Source organism: Cheilinus undulatus, linkage group 8, assembly GCF_018320785.1.
Source record: "Cheilinus undulatus linkage group 8, ASM1832078v1, whole genome shotgun sequence".
NCBI classification, from domain to species: Eukaryota; Metazoa; Chordata; class Actinopteri; order Labriformes; family Labridae; genus Cheilinus; species Cheilinus undulatus.
In genome coordinates, this window is record NC_054872.1 from 38,708,475 (window position 1) to 38,725,611 (window position 17,137).

Sequence of the window (17,137 nt, forward strand, 5' to 3'; positions counted from 1 at the left end):
ACATGCAATGTAACTCTAGCACTGTAAGTATTACTAGTTTTTCCTCATACACCATGCTGAAGCATAATGGGTTTAATAAATCAACAATTTACCTTTAAATAGCACTGGCATGCTGCATTACAGAGTGAATTGAAGACTCCAACTTATTTTTTTAACCTAATAAAAGAGTTAAAACAAGGTACAACCACAGGAGTTTGCATAGTACCAACAGAGTTTTACTTAGAAATCCTGGTAAAATTAGTCAAAAACTCCTACAACAAAAAAATAAAGATTTCCTTTTCCTGCCTTAGCTGAAAAACTCAACTGGGTCAAAGCATGAAGCCTTACCGACTTCGATTCAAAGTTGATTACAACTGAACACAAAATAAATCTCTTACACCTGTTTTCCAAAGGGAAAGAAAGAGTATTTCCAAACTGTGCCATTTGAAGACTCCAAGAGGAACCCTGTTAACCGTGATCATACACATTAAAAGGCTGCTACTCCTAAATGCTTCAACAGACAGACATTGTCTTGGGCTCTATGGGAAGATGGCATTTAAAGAATCCCAGTGCAATACACAGAATCATTTTCAATATTACTGACAGAGAGAGAGAGAAGAAAAAACACAATATAGTGTATTTTTGCATCTTTTTGCATAAATATTGAGCATAATAATAATAAATTGAAGTGATATGGTGGAGAATACATCATGATTTCACAATAACACCATTCTGCACACATATCTACATAAACATTACCAAAATAATGTAATGTTTTCAAATTAGTGGCCACATGCTAGCCTTCATATGGCTGAAGTTGATGACATCACAAGAGAGGCGGGCACCTCCCTTCAACACAGGCCCTCACTGGCTATTGTGTGCTGCAGACTCTAAAAGGACAGTTCCAGCTGGTCCAATGAGAGGTCAATGTAAAGGTCAGAGGTTAGCAGCTACGTTGCTTTGTAGCAATTCTAATATTTGAATGAAAATAAATATAACAGGAAAAAATGGACAACTGAGCAAACAATGGCAAATTTGTTCATGGATGGTTATGGATGAGGTGTTTTTGGACAAATATTTGACAGGATTTAGACTGGGGACTCTTTCTGATGTAGCAGGACCATTTTTGATGAAAGTCACTATCAGGAGAGAACAGTAATGATCTTATTTTGTGTTAAATCCCTTTAATTTTTTTTGTGTTTGTTTTTAGTCTGACAAATTCATTAATTACGTTTGCTTTGAAACTGGCATGAATTTTAAAAGTCTATCAACTTCAAAAATATCACATTAAATTTGTAATTTTTTTGAACATAAAGATAAAATGAATGCCTTAATGATGGCAACATCTCTAGTTAAATGTTTCAAGTTTGGCTCATATGATGTTAGTTAATTTGCATTAATTCTTTGGAACATAATAAATTAAGATGTTAAAGCAGTAAACATTATTCTATCTCTAGATTTGTCTTATAAGTGCATATTTTGCACCAAATAAAGCAGAGAAGTATGCATAATAGTATTGGGATCAATAAGCAGTTTCATATCAATGACAATATCAATAAAATCATAGCGACAACTGTACCAGTAACAACTGTGTTACATCAAAGAGGCAGCAAATGCTGATAAAAAAATGCATGAGAAAAAGCCTGAATATCTGCGTGTCCAGTCATCTTAATGGACCTGTTCCAGTCCTGTAGAGGGGCTGAGTGACACAGCGGTTTTTTTTTTGTTTTTTTTCCAACGTTTTTGAATTCTCTGCATCTCTGTCAAGTAGCCTTTATTGTTTTGGCTATTGAAGCCTACAGCCCATGTCAGCCACTTTAGGGTTAATCATTACAACTGTGATTTTTAACAATGCACAGCCATTTGATCCCCTGATAAAGAAAACTTTTATTTTAACAAGTTTTAAGTTGCCTCAGCACTTCCCTTCAGAAACTGTCCATGTATAAGCTCAAGGTCAACAATGTTCCAGACATTTTACATCAACAAATTCATTGAGATATTTTAATGTTATCCACTTTAACTCAGATGCCCTCCATCTATGAACTCAGTCTGCATCATAGTAGCTCATGTGTCAGCATGAGTCTGGGCCAAATGAGTCCACAGGGACAAAACGATGTGAGCGGTGTAAAACATGAAGGCAAATATCCGTAATGATGAAGCACCCACGCAGAGTGTCCTTTGCCCCTCGCATCCTGAAACAGAATGTCAGCTCAGCTTGACCTCAGCTCCAGGGCACGCTGTCTTCATTGAAGCATCTCTCGGCACCGTAAATGACATTGTGCTTTTTTTCTCCCTTCTCTCAGACGCCTGCATGACTGGGAGCGAGCTGGGTCTCGTTTAGTGCAGGCAGGAGGCTATTAGGGGTCAAAAAACAGCGCTGTGGATGTAAACAACAACCTTGCTGCAGGTCTCACTGTTATGAAGTGATGTCACTTGATGTTGTCCTTAAATATGACCATGAATTTATTGAAAAATGACTCATTTACAGCTTATTTAAAATAGGCTCATTTAGAAGCTCCTGTGAGGACTTCTCCTTGTAATGAAACAGACTAGCTGATGCTGATACCTATTAAGACAGAAAAGAGCCATGAAACCACCACCAACTCTTCCTAGTTTAATATAGCTTATAAGAGTGCCTATAAAAAGCATTTATCCCCTGGATGTTTTACCATTTTATTAATTTTATACATCAATAATGGTCAATATGATTAGGCTTTTTTGACCAAACAAAAAAAAAAACCTTTTTTGATTTAAAAGTGAAAACAGATTTCTACAAAGCAATATCAATAAATCAAAACTATGTAGTATAAAATAAGTGGTTTCATAAATACTCACTCCTTTAAAGTGACTGACACAGGTCCAGTCATTGGTAAATCAGTATTCAAGGCTACAATTACACCATTAAGACAAAAGAACACTCCAAGGCAAATGGAAGGAATATGGCACATGTGTAAATCTGCCTAGAGCAGGCTGTCCTCACAAACTGAGTGACCGCATACCAGAAGGAGACTAGTGAGAGAGGCCACCAAGACAAACTCTGAAGGAGTTACACTGCAACTGTTGGAAAAACTCAACAATCTCCGTAACCTGACAGAGCTTGAGCAGTTTTGCAAAGAAGAATGGAGTAGAATTGAAGCATCCAGATGTGCAAGCCTGATGAGACCTAACCAAACAGACTCAGTGCTGTGATTTCAGCCAAAGGTGCATCTACTAAATACTGACTTAGAGGGGGTGAATATTTCTGCTGTCACTTATTTTACATTACATATTTTATCTAATTGACATTACTTTATAGAATTTGTTTCCACTTTGACATTAAAGAGATTGTTTTATATTTAAAAAACAGCCAAATTATATTGACCATGATTGATAAATAAAATTAATAAAAGGGTTAAACATCCAAGAGGGTGAATACTTTTTATAGGTGTTTTTTAGTGGATAGAAAGAATTAATCTAGCTTGTTTTTGGTATCATAGAAACACACTGAAATACAGAAAGTGAAGTACAATTGAAAAAAAAAACATACAGTGCTTAACAAATTTATCAGACCACCTGTCATATTTGTCTCAGAGACCATCCAGCATCATGAAGTGCTTTAATGCGGACTCTTTCATTTTCAGTGAGCTCTCCACATTTTACCATTTTGAACAGGAATGAGGAATTTCAAACTGAATTCACCTTTTTATACCCAAATTTGAGCCGGCTCACTAGGCTCTATGAGAATTCAGAAATTAATCAAGCATAACATTCAACCACTAAAACTGATTTTTCTGTTCTGGAATGCAAGTAAATAACTATAATTTGACATATTAATCAAGAAACAATGATGTGCTTTACCAATTTTTTCAGTTTTTTGTAAATCAGTAAATTTGGAAATTCATGGATAACAATAATAATTATATTTTAGCATTAAAAATATCATTTGGGTTAAAGAGCTTCTACATATTGGTGTATTAACCATTGCAGAAACATAAAAAAAATGATTTTGGTAATTACCAATGCTGTTAATTTAGGGCAGCTGTGGCAGAAACCTTACTTTGGGTGGTGGTCTAATAAATTTGTTAAGCACTGAACATCCAGAGCACAAATTCATAACTCTGTTATGATTTAGTCAACACAGCTCTGTGTTGCTTTAAGCCAGCCTTCAAAATTTGTTTTGAAATGCCAACACTGAATACATTAAAACTTAGAACTATATCCAAGTTACAAATAAAGTCCCGACATGGAAAATGGTAAAGTATTCTCAATGTTTGGCTGCTCGGGATTTACAACCTCTTCATGAACTTAAGTTTTGCCTGAAGCATGTGCAAATTTGAGCATGGTTGAAATATTTTTTCTTCAGCAATTATGATAGAAATAGTTACCAATACATAGCTCTCTATTTCCTGCTGTGTTGTTTTTGTGTTGCGGTTCTGTACACATGCTGCTGTTCAGTAGTTGTTGAGATGCTGCTGGCAATCTTGGAGACAATTTGAAGCACTTCTTCTTCAGAGTCTACTTACTCAACAAACTTTCCCTCCTCTGTAAAAGGAGTGAGTCTTGCTGAGTGGAAGTCAGTAAACAAACTGTCTACTGTCTGTGAGGCCTCTGGGTGCAGCTTCTTTTATTAGGTTGAACGGATTAACAGCAGCAACAATGAGCAATGTATCTGCTCATTCTACCAAAAAGTTAATTACATCTGGATTAAAACATCAACGACATAAATACACTTGAGCTATTTCCAATCTAAACTCTTCATCTTGTTGCACAGTTTATTAGGATATAATGGAATTGAGACCTCAAGCTAAAGCAGGCACTTTGTGCTGTGTGCATCTCCAGCAGACACAGATGTGAAGAGAAAGATTGTTTGTTCATTGTTTTTCTTGGTAGATGTGGCAGGAAGATATAAACTTCTGACAAGATACAACTTCTGCAAGAGTTTCATGAAAACACCAAAAATTCTGCTGCTTTCTGACACTGAATAAACCCCTACTGTGACTCCCTTCACATTTCAGGGCTGTCAGCGAACAGCAGGGCAACAAAACGCCAAAAGATGCTAAAAATAACCCAAAACAAACAGGTACAATGACATGCTAACATGCTCTAAATGTCAATATAAGGATGACGCAAAAGCTGATTTTCTTAACAAGGTGTAAACTCACCATTTTAGTCGAAATTGCTAGTTTATATATTACACTGATTTGTTGTGTCCTGACTATAAAGACATGGTTTGAGGATTTCAGTGTGAAATAATTTGACTGGCCTGCACAGTGTCCTGATCTCAACCCCCTCCAGCACCTTTGGAATGAACTGGAACAGGGATTGTGAGCTAGGTCTTCTCATCCAACATCAGTGCCTGACCTCAAAAATGAATGAATGAATGAATGGGCAAAAGTGTCCACAGAAACACTCCAAAGTCTTATGGAAAGCCTTCCAACAAAAGTGGAAGCTGTTAGCGCTGAAGGAGTGGGACCAACTCCATATTAAAGAACATGCATTTGAATGCAATGCCATTACAGTCCCTGTTGGTGTAATGGTCAGGCGGCTGAATGCTAACTTTCATGGAGACAGTGCTGTGGACTTAGCGCATCATAAATCCCTTAAAAATGTGTGTCCATTTCCACCAGCAGCACCACTATCTGTTTGAAGATGCTATGCTATGCTAAAAGTGATGACAGAACTCCTGTTAACAAAGTCAGGCTAATTCGTCAAAAATCAAACCTATAGGAAAAAGGACTCATTGCTCATATGTACTCGTGGCATAGAATGGCACCGTGCAATGGTCTTCTCTACAACTGAACTGTAAAACAGGACCCAAAGCAATGTAGTTTAAAAACACCTTAAGCCTTCTTTCTGAGGGCAAATCAGTGATGAGAGACAACCAAAATTTATGTTAATGGCCACATGTGCTATGTGCTGCAGAGCCAACATCAGGGTAAGTGTATTTTCTGGCAGATCCATTTCCTGTTTGAAACCTGGATTAAAAATCTAGAAAAACTCTCATATCTGTTTTTTGCTGTTTTTGACAAAAAATTGACAACCCCTCCCAGAAAAATTAGCCTTTTTTCTCATTCTTGACCAAAAAAATGGAAAACAAGCTGTCATTTAGGTCACAAAAAACTGAAAAAAAAAAAAAAAAAAAAAAGGTACCATTTTTTTTTCTTTCTTTCTTTCTTTCTTTCTTTTTTTAAATTCCGTTATTTTGTTTTCCTGTTTTAATGAAAAACTTAAGGGAAAGGAAATCACGTGACAAATTGGGAAAGGTGAACATTTCAAAATAAAAGCCCTTACCTCAAAATTTAAGCCTATTTAAGCTTCTTTTTTGCTTTGATTATTTATTTATTCACTAACTTATAACAAATAAACCTTTTAACCAAACAATACAATCATAAACTTACAATCTGACTCCTGCTGTATACATTGACTATCACTTCATAAGTCCAAGCTTATTTATTCACATTAGTTTATTTTCCTCCTAATGTTAATATAGCCCATTAAATCACCAGTATTTTACTGCTGACATTATTTTTAAATCTTTGTAAAGAGCAAATAGGCCTACTATTATACTGTAAGACACAGTGGATGGCTATAAAGGCTCAAATTTTGACATAAGGGCTTTTATGTTGAAATGTTCACCTTTCCCGATTGATCACGTGATTTCCTTTTCCTCAAGGATTTCATTAAAACAAGAAAACAAATAACAGAACTGAAAAAAAAAAACTAAAATTGGATCCATTTTAAAATATTTTGTTATTTGTTTTCAATTTTTGAGACAGAAATGAAAAATGAAAGAAAATGGCTTGTTTTTTCAATTTTTCCATTTGTCTGAATGGAATAATGAGAGATTCTCATGATTTCTGAGTCTGGTTTTCAAACAGGAAATGGATCTGCCAGAAAATACACAGACCCATCAGACGCAACTAAAACTATCATCAGTTTTTAAAAACCTTTAAATGGATGTGAACCATTTTTCAAGTCATATGAAGATAAAATTAATCTGCACTTGTTGGTTATTTTGGATGCTAAAGCAGTCTGTCATTTTTATAAGCTTCCAGCAGAGTGACATTAAAGCTGAACAGAGCTTCCACTGTTACGCAGTGCAAAAATAAATTATATTTATGGCAGTTTTTCACCTTTTAAAGGAAAAAAAAAAATACACAAAATTTCTAGATCCTGACTTTTGATAGTTTAGGATGATCATTTCTCATGTTACCGCTGCACATGGGAGTAGAACAGAGTGCATATGTTCCATCGTGCACAGAAGGAGAGGAAAAAGGAGATGAAACTTCCTTTGATCCTCTGTCCTATTGTACCGTTGCCATTAAAGAGTGAATGCAATGCTGCAACTACAGATAACCTCCCTGTAATACATGTCTCCATTTTTTCTAGACTCAAAGCCCTTTGTCAAAGGACTGAATGAAAAGCCTGTAAAGGCGCATGCCATGCCTGCTATGCTTGGACGGTTGCATGGATGGATGTTTTACATTTTAGCTCCATACAAACTTGTTTGATTAGTTGGTGTCATGCATTATTTGTTAGTCTTGTATGATAAGGCTTCCAAGAGATGTCAAGAGATCTAATTCCTGCAGATTTAAGAGTTAGACCTACAGTGGTGATGCTGATTGTGGACTAAAAAGTGCATGCACCAATGAAAAAGCAGCCCACACAGGACGAGAAAATGCTTTTTAACATGAAAACACTGATTTCATATCCCTGTCACCCTCTCCACCTCTCTGACAAGATACTTAAGATTATGGTGGGGTCAGTCCACCCTACTCTAATGTGTCTTTTTCATTTTTTCTGCCCTATTTAGAGACCCTTCTCTCTCAAACACCAGTCTGCACTCACAATTCCTATAGTTAACAAAAAACATCCAGCCCATATTGCCATGACAGAACTACACAGCTCTTTTTTTTGTCTCCCTTGACAACACCCATGAGACTTCACACTCTCTATGGCCTCACCTGAGAGGCAGAGTATTACGCCTGATTGTGCTAATTATCCAGTCATTTTGCAGACCTGGTTTGACTCAGGAGAGTTTCACTGTGGTGTATCAGGAATTATTACCAGAGCAGGCTGCTAGTTAGTCTGAAGAGGATGCATGGGAACCATCGATGAACACACAGGAGAGCAATTCAGTCTCTAAACAGGAGCAATAGTGAAATTGAAGTTGATGAGATTTCACTGAGAAAGGTGTGCACACTGAAGCCTCAGTAATGAGTGAAAAAAACTGAAGATTATAACAAAGAAAAGTCAGATTAGACTGCCTTTCAATGCAGTGAGAGTAAATAAAAAAATAAACATGATGTTTTGACTTGAGCCAGCTGGGTAAGACAGCATGGCACACCAACACATAAATAAAATACATGGTAAGATAGCGTCGTCATAAATCAGAACAGAAATAGAGCTTTTGAGTCTCAGGGTGAATCTTCACAGTAGCCTGCAGGCTGAAGCTCTCTGCATTAGTAAAAATACCTTTACTCATCAAATATACATTATTTATGACATAACATTCTGTATGGCGAGCACAGCCTTTAGGATTTGACTTTTTAAACATTTTCATTTGTACTATGTGGACGTCCATGCAGCTGGAGAGTAGAGCTCAGATCAGGCCCAAAAATTCAAGCCTGACCAAGTCAGTGACCATTCTCCTGGAAGGTGGCATATCCCATTAACTATACCAATAGGTCATAATCTCATTTAAACACAACATTTTTTCAACAAGTTGGCTTTTTTAATTAAAAATGTAAACTCCAATTCAGAATTGTTTTGATGACAGAAATCTGTTCATATGGGAATCGAACAAGCACAACATGGCAAAACGCATGAAATACATGGACTTATGACAAAAACATACATTTAAAGAAAACCGTGATATGATGTTTAGTAAATAAACTGTATGGAGTTTAAAAGACTTCTTAAGTTAAGAAGTGTGGCCAGTGCATCGGTGCAGTGCATCTCATATCAGTGCAGTTTGCACTGAAGGAAGGATGTATGAAGTTATAAGAAAAAAAGACAACAAGTCAAAAATCTAAAGTAAAATCTTAGTCACCCTGCTACATTTGAAAGTACATTTATTCAGGCTAGGGATGCACGCGGCTAAATGACTAAACAGCTAAAGTCGTACAACAAATTAGCAGGTGCAAGATTCAAGAGTCGGTTAAAATAATAACCAATCATCTTACTACTATAACTAAAAGTGGTTTTTACACCACTTCATTGCTTCATTTCTCCTTGATCCCTCTCAGCTTCTTGGGTGTTATGGTTTGAAACTGGTGCCATGAAAAATCAGAAATACATTCCACTTTTTTTCAAAAAAAAAAGTGCGTGCACTAAAATTTCATGAACAAGTTGAAAAGGCTCAGCATTAATGCACCGCTTATTGTGTTGTTGGCCTATCACTGCATACATGCTCTGGTGCGCAGAGAGGCTGAGCCATTATGCAGTTATTTGGGGATAAAACACCCCTTTACATGTAAATTGTCCTTATTGCATTGAGCATTTCATGATGAGGATGAAAATAGCACGGTATAAATAGAGTGAAGATTAACCTACTGTCTGCGAGAGCTGATGGAAGTGTGCTGCAGTTTTAATGATGCACAAACTTTGCAGAGATCGGGAGACAATGTCACTTCATAATGATTTTGTCAAGGGTTAGAGTCAGGTGTAATTACTCAACAGAAGTTAATAGGAGCTGCATGCTAAAGCCCAATATTAATCTGCAAAGAGGAACAAAGGCTGGCAGCGCTAGCAGCATATCAGACTCACATCATACCCACTGACAAAGTGACTCTGCGATGAACCAGACTGCTTTTTCAGTATTTTTTTTAATATCCTTATTCCAGGCCCAGATCAGGTCAGGCTCAAGGGAGGGGCTGGGATCCTGGCTTAACCTAGCTCCAGTCTGCAGCCTATAGGCTGGCCTCAGGCTTGGGCGGAGAATCTAGCCTGTATTGGCTGGGTGTTAACAGATCAAACTGTGACTGTGTCAACTGGTGATGCTCAGCAGACTGAGTCTGTGGTTGCCGTAGTTACAAACGATGTTGAAGAAAAGACATTATCTTGATGAATTTCCCTGTGATGTGTTTTTAAAGACATAATGGTTGAATATTTCTGACCTTTTAATAAAAAAGATCACATTTTCAAAATTTACTGTTACAAAAAAACAGGGACACATTTTGATGAGAGTTACCAGTTAACACAGTTATTTTTTAAATCCTAACACTTGGCAGTGAGTTGGTCTTACACAAAAAACATCTGACAACTCAGTATTCAATGTTCTGGACATGACTTAAAAATTTGTATGCACCAATAGTTTGCATGCCTTCAACACCCACTGTAACTGTGTTGGTTTAGTTGGATGGTTGACCCACTGAGGCGGCAGTGATTCTGAGGCTTGATTTATCAGGAAAAGCTCTCTCTGCTCTAGTTTAATAACAGTGTTAAGAACCCCTTACTGACGTGGAGTGATATTCACCTTATGTGGCCCCGCTGACTCCACCCTTTTGCAACTCTCTTTCCACTTCTACGATAACATCTTAACATTCAGTTACTGCAACATCCTCTCAAAAAAAAACCCAAACTAGATTCAAATCAGATACTAACATATTTTAGCACAAATAAGTCAAATCCAGTAACTTCTAACTTACTTCACAAAAGATAATCAGAAATCAAGAGCCTCATGTTTTTATGAAGCATAAGGTGAATATTTAGCATTAAGGCCCTCCATATCAGCACTAATGATATTGCTCCTATCTTACCAGAAAACTTGGCTAGGACATTTCACATCTCTGAGCATGCCTTCAGTGTCAGTGTGTAAATGAACTGCACAATATTATCAAAAATGAGAAGAAAGCCCTAAAACGGAGTCAGTATTATGATCAGAGTTGATTTATCACACCATTGTCTGAGAGAGTCGAAGTAAAAGTTAGAAAAGATTGAAAGAGGGGGAGAAGGGTAATAAAATTTGAGAAACGAGGAAACTCAATCATGTCTCAAAGTCCTCATTAATCACTCTCTTGGTCTGCCAGAGGACAAGTTAAAAGTCACACAGAGCTGAAAAAACAGCTAATAGAAACTCCTATTTTAATAGAAAAATATACAGCGCTTCATGCAGCCTTCACTGATGATCAAGAAAAATAGCTCTGGGAACTAGTCAGATTCAGAGACCCCCTTCAACACTGCTAACTAGCTGTGATTTTGCCAAATAATTATTAAAGCTTTATGAAACAACAGCTTGTGGGAAATATGGCAGCAGCTAACACTGGCAGAACACATGGAGCGTCTCTGGTTCTGATAATTGGCTCTGACACTAGAACATGCCAGTCTGTTTGTCTGCTGAGCAGCATCAGGAGTTTGGAGTTTGTTTTGAAGTCAGACAGTCAAGATGCAATTAAGATTTTTTTGTTTACTTGGCAGAGAGTTTTAAAATCTGTTGTCTCCGCCATGTTGAGCCTATCTGAAATCTACAAAGAGTCGAGGGATGAGGCCAGTGCTTTTGATTGCTTTCAATGACACGATATCAGCAGGCAGATTTCACAGCATTGTGATGCTAGCTGAGTGACGGACACCTGTAGTCAACAGGTTGAGTTGAATGTGTTCCATTTGCTACAAGCTCAGCAGAGTAAGTGACAGAGCCAGGAAACAACTGGACTTTGCTGAAACATGCCGACAAGAAACACATTTGGATGGGATACACCTGCTCCATGATCCCCAATCAAAGTAAGCTCTCTTTAAATCACTTCTCCATGCTCATATTAAACAAAATACCACAGGAGATGAGTCACACATTGCTGATAGATAAACAGGTGTGTTTGGCTCTGATGAAGACGCAATGCCGGTCAAAACGTTAGTCCTCTGCACCTGGTTAAACTGCAATAAGTGATTTTTGTGCTCCAGTTTCTTCTTTGGATTTGCCTGTGTGATAAATCCACTGAAACACTTTTGTGTATTTGAATATCTCCACCTAGCTACCATCACATGGCTGGTGGGCCATGTCATTCTATATTAAAGCTCCACAAAAAAGTGTGTGCACTAAATCTTTGTATATAAATACAGGGCACAGCTTTAATGTTCCTCTTTTTGAGAAGTTGGCCTACCATGGCACATTTGCACCGACGCGCAGAGACACTGAAATCGGTCAAAAATCCAGCAGGCATAGAGCCACGTGCAGGACTCTAGTTATCATTCTACCAAAGTCCACATGACAAAAGCAAAGAAACTTGGAGTGAGTGGACTCTGTGGACCACTGGGGACTGTTGGAGACTGTATTCCTTGCCAATATTGCAGTACTCACACAAAGACAAGGCAACAAAAACAATTCATGACAGGAACATGCATGAGTTGAGTCAAATCAGGCTTTTTTGAGGTCTTTAAAGCAGTAGTTCTTAGCTGGTGGGCTGGGACCAAAGTAGTGAAAATTGTATGAAATTTATGTAGAAGATTTAAAGCTGACCCTCTTTGAAAAGAAACCCAGCAAAGAGGCTCTATTTGGGGTTTAAATAATCAGAGGTTTATTGACTTTGAGTGCAGCCTTTTTCCAGTAGTTGCTCTTACACTGACTGAATTTTCTTAAGTGGTGATTCTGACGAAATTAGGACATCTGAACATTTCCTTCGGCTCTTGGCAAGCTTGGTGAACCGTAACATCCGACAATCTGTGTATTGAGCCAACGAGTTATTTCTAAGGCAGGCATGTAGATGAGCTAAATGCACAAGGTTCTTCACTATTAAAACAAAGATATCCTAGGACAACACAGCGTCTGATGTTAAGTACATTAAATATCTAAAAACTGTTTAGATGCACTCAGTATCTCAAAATCCAGCATCTAATCCAATCTGTCACAACAAAATATAGCTCTGTCATCAGGGTATGTTAACACTAACCCTTTAAATATCTAATTATCAAAAAAATCATCTAATTTGTCACTATTGAGCCACATTTAATTGTTGTAGAAGAAAGGGAGGAACAGCCTGGTGGACTAAAAAGGCCTCTGATGAAGGCATGAGGGAGTGAGGTTAAGGCATTATGACAGATCCCACCATGACAAAGTGCAGCGTGAAGTGTAAATCTGTGTTTGTTGTCTTTATGATTGGTGACAGTGTGGCTGTTGGTCAGTGGCTGCCATTAGAGCCCATCTCTGCTCTGGCTGTGAGAAGTGCTCCAGCTGGCAGCTACGGCTCCTCTCACAGCTGATACTCGTCTGGATCGACCGGCTGAGAGACAACAGGAAAGGTGCCAACAAATAAGTGGCATACCACATTCTATGTCTGCCATGTACTAAATATACTGAAATTGTGCGGGTGAGGTTGTGCCACGGGGACAAAACATAAACTGAAAGTGAGATTTCTAAATTCCCTTAGAAATATCCCGACAGAAGCAGCCAGAAATGCGGCATCCAGTAACGTACAAATAAACAAATACACAAAGCTCAACAATCATAATGTCACAACTATCCATGGTAGAATTACCACAAACTACACCATTGTAAAAAGATGGTTTCAAGTGATCCCACGATGGTGGCTTTGGGCCAGATCTGGCCTGCAAGTGCTAGTTATCTCGACCACATGTACCCTCATAATCAAAACTGTCACAAATTTTCCCACTAACTAAAATCAACACTGAAAAATGTTAAATTAACACTGAAAGAGAGGACACATGCTGTACATACACTTTTCTAGTGTTAGATTTAACTCTCAGTGTTAATTTAACACTGGTAATTTTGCTGTGTAGTCACATAAGTATAGTATAATCCATCTATCAACACTTAGAATGTATGAACCAAGCCAACAAGCTACTCAATTTTGCATCCATTCTCTAGTGGCATGCATTTTGTCATCAACAGTTTACAGTCTTCGTTCATGGATGTAGTAGGCATTTCCATGGTTACAGCAGCCCCCACCAATGAGATGTCAGGTGGCACTCTAAGGATTGTGGGTACTGTAGTATTTTTGGCTGAGATTCCAGATAAATCATGTTTTTCTTAAAAATGAGGTTGATATCTTACTGTTGTCTTCTACAGGAACACATACCATTGTTTCACACTCATGTAGCTCATTGTAAGTCTAATTTGGCTATTTTAAACATTACAGCTAATAATCTAACTGCGATGAAAAAAAATGAATGAGATTTTTACTTTCGGAACAACATTGTTGAGCTCTGTTCAAGCTAGTTGGTTTTAAAATGGAGGATCTGAATTAGCAACTCTTGAACCAGAGCCAGTGAAAAACGTACGGTCTCTGTTGAGCTCTGCAGATTGATTTTCCTCTCAAATTATGTCATACTGTGGGCTATGTGAAGGCTGTAGTTTAACTTTGATTGTAAGGTGACTTAAACTTGTAAATAAAGAAATTAAAGTAGTTGTACCTTTAACACTTGGAGACACCAGAGGAGTTAGCAAGCTGAGCTGCTGTTGATGCTAGCTTAACTTGGTCTAGGTGATAAGCTCAGCAGGCTAGCAAAGCTTTATTGTACTATAGGCCATTAACACTGACTTTTACCATATTACACCTATAGGCTTAGTATGTTCATTAATGGTATTAATTGTTATATTTCTACAGTGGTCATACATTTCAGGAGTGATTGGTAGAGGTAAAATTAGCACTTAGAAAAACTCTCCATGGCTCTAGTACCATACTGTCAAACCTGATAAGTTAAAAGAATTCAAACATTAGAGGAAACTGACTGCCTAATAAATCTGAAGTAATACTCATGAATACAGTATTTGTTTAGTAGCATGTAGTTAGCCGTTTTAAGTTAAATCAACTCAATATTACCCGTATGTTTATGCTGGGTAAACTTTTTTTTTTTTTTAGCTTAACTAAACTGAAAAAGCTCTATTAAAAAGTCAGTTTAAACCCAACTTACTACAATATGGAAAAACACTTTTCTTGAAGCAACACATTTCTCATCTGCAATTTCCAGGTATTTCTTTCACATAATTTATATCAAACATCTATATATCAAAGGTTAACTAACTGGGAGGACTATTGATATCATTATCTGAAAAGTGCACAATGAATCAAGAAGTGCTTTTTCAGAAGCAGCAACCTCCGGCCCTCAAAATGAAGCCAATGCGGAAGTGCAAAAATCGCAATACCACAAGTGTCCACTTGACGCTGGCTGCAGGAAAACCGGATGTCCCATACACAACTCATGTTAAAAAGCTATTTTTTTTTAAGCAAGAAATAGACTGGTTTACAGGCTGGTTCAAAAAAACAAATGTGTCTCATTAGCTAATTTCTTCATGTCCTCTCACTGTATGGAGGGTGATTTTGTTTTTGTACCACAATTGTTTTGATTTCATTTAGGAAAAACTTCACTGTGCACCGATTGGCGCATCTCATTTGATTGACAGATAGCTTGACAGGCAGAAGATACCTTTCTGTCAAGCAGAATGCAGAAGCTGTTCGAGTCTGCCTACTGTAATCAAATGGCTGATGTCACACAGGCTTTGTCGTTTTACAGTCCATGCTTTTCTATCATGTTTTGGAACACCATTCATGCTGTGTTGAGGTTGCTCCACACAGACAGGACTTGTCTAACTCCGCAGGTAACTTCACCCATGGTGCTAAAGTGTCCAATGCCCAAAAGCATGCGGAAACTTAAGGGATGATTGTCAAATAATTGAAATAAGATGACAAAAATACTAAAAGTGATTGAGTACTGTTAACTATGAAGTTCAACCTTTGTTAAAACAGATCTCAAATAGATATTTTTAATTTTTAAAACAACTTTTTTTAACAACCTTTTCCAGTTCAGTCTTACCTGTCTCACCTAAAACTAGGCTGTTCCTTAACTCAATAAGTGAAAGAAGCCCATTGTAAACAGTTTGTTTTAACTCTTATCATAAACTCAGGCGTTCCCTGGAGGAATAAATATTTGTGCTGAACAGTTGTCCTTTAAATGTCTTTTCACACAGAACCCTATGTTGTGTAAAAGTAATGACGAGTAGTCGAATAGTGTGCACAACAGCACACGTGTTCAACAGAGAAGGGATTTTTTTCCTTTTCAAAAGAAAAACATCTTAAGTAAACTGATGCTTTTAAATGCCACTTAAGGAAAATTCAGTCAGCAAACAGATCTTTTGAAATTGAAGACTTGTGTCTCCTTGTCATAACAGTCGGTGAAATGGTGTAATTACGGCTCAGTGTCTACGGTACGACTTTGTCAGCCATAATGACACAGTGGTGTTTGTAAGCTTTGTGTGAATACACGCCATTACATAAAAACACACTTTACTGGGACTGGTGGAAAATGTGACTGAGAGGTGATCCAGTAATCTCTCTTTTTTACAAAGCTACAAAAGCACTGACAAACTGGTTCACAGCAACAAACCACACAAAAAAGGATGGCACACCGTTCAGCTTCCGTTCAATCAGAGCAGATATCAGAAGTGGCAACCCTCGGTTGTTCCTGAAGTCGTCTTTACAGGCTGAGTCAATAAAAAGGCCATGCCCCCTTTTTCGTCCCTCTTTCTCTCAATTCTTTCCACCCAAAAACATCTCTCGGACCCCTCCCGTCCCCTTCTCTCTTTATTTATCACATTTTCTGCCCCTCGGAGACCTTTCAAAGAGGCAGGGAATCCCATCAGTCGGTTACACGGCATGGCCGGCAGCCACACAGGCAGCTTTATTCCTGCTGGAGTGTCCCCAGCTTTGGAAAAATGTCAAACTCAGCGGACACAATGCTGGTGAAAAAAACACTACAGCAAAGCTTAAAATCAATCCAGCACGCAGGGACACAAGTGAGAACTTCATTATGTTAATGTGGAGGCTTCCCATAAGCTGAAGTAAGACTTTAAAGTGAGTTGCACCATTAAATAAATGATCAAATAAAATAAAAAACTATTCAACTAAATTAAAAATGAAGAATGAGCTCCTTACCGAGTTCAGGTCCAGACTGCTCTCCACCCACTCCTTAGCATCATTGTACTCCTCCATCAATCCCATAATATAAAGTGTGTCCAGAGAGTCAATGATGGATGCTCCTCTCAGACCACCTGCAAAATACACAAGAAATCTCAGTAAGTCTTTGAGGAAATGATACAACCTTGCGGTCCAGTCCTTCCAAATATGTTCACTTCTGGCTCCAAAAAAGGTTTTTTAATTACAATATCCTGCAAACAAAACAATGATGGAAATTGACGGGGTAAAAAGGTTCTCTTTGTTGCACAGTGCAT

The 17,137-nt window shown here is 37.8% G+C and overlaps 1 protein-coding gene across 2 annotated transcripts in view; it reads right to left on the bottom strand.

Moving 5' to 3' along the window:
- The window catches only part of LOC121513594 (mannosyl-oligosaccharide 1,2-alpha-mannosidase IA), a 359,205-nt gene that overhangs the window by 134,307 nt on the left and 207,761 nt on the right, over positions 1 to 17,137 (bottom strand). For both annotated transcript variants that reach the window (XM_041793427.1, XM_041793428.1), the window contains exon 3: positions 16,842 to 16,957. In XM_041793427.1, the coding sequence (XP_041649361.1) occupies positions 16,842 to 16,957 (116 nt within the window). The remainder of the gene's footprint in view (positions 1 to 16,841; positions 16,958 to 17,137) is intronic.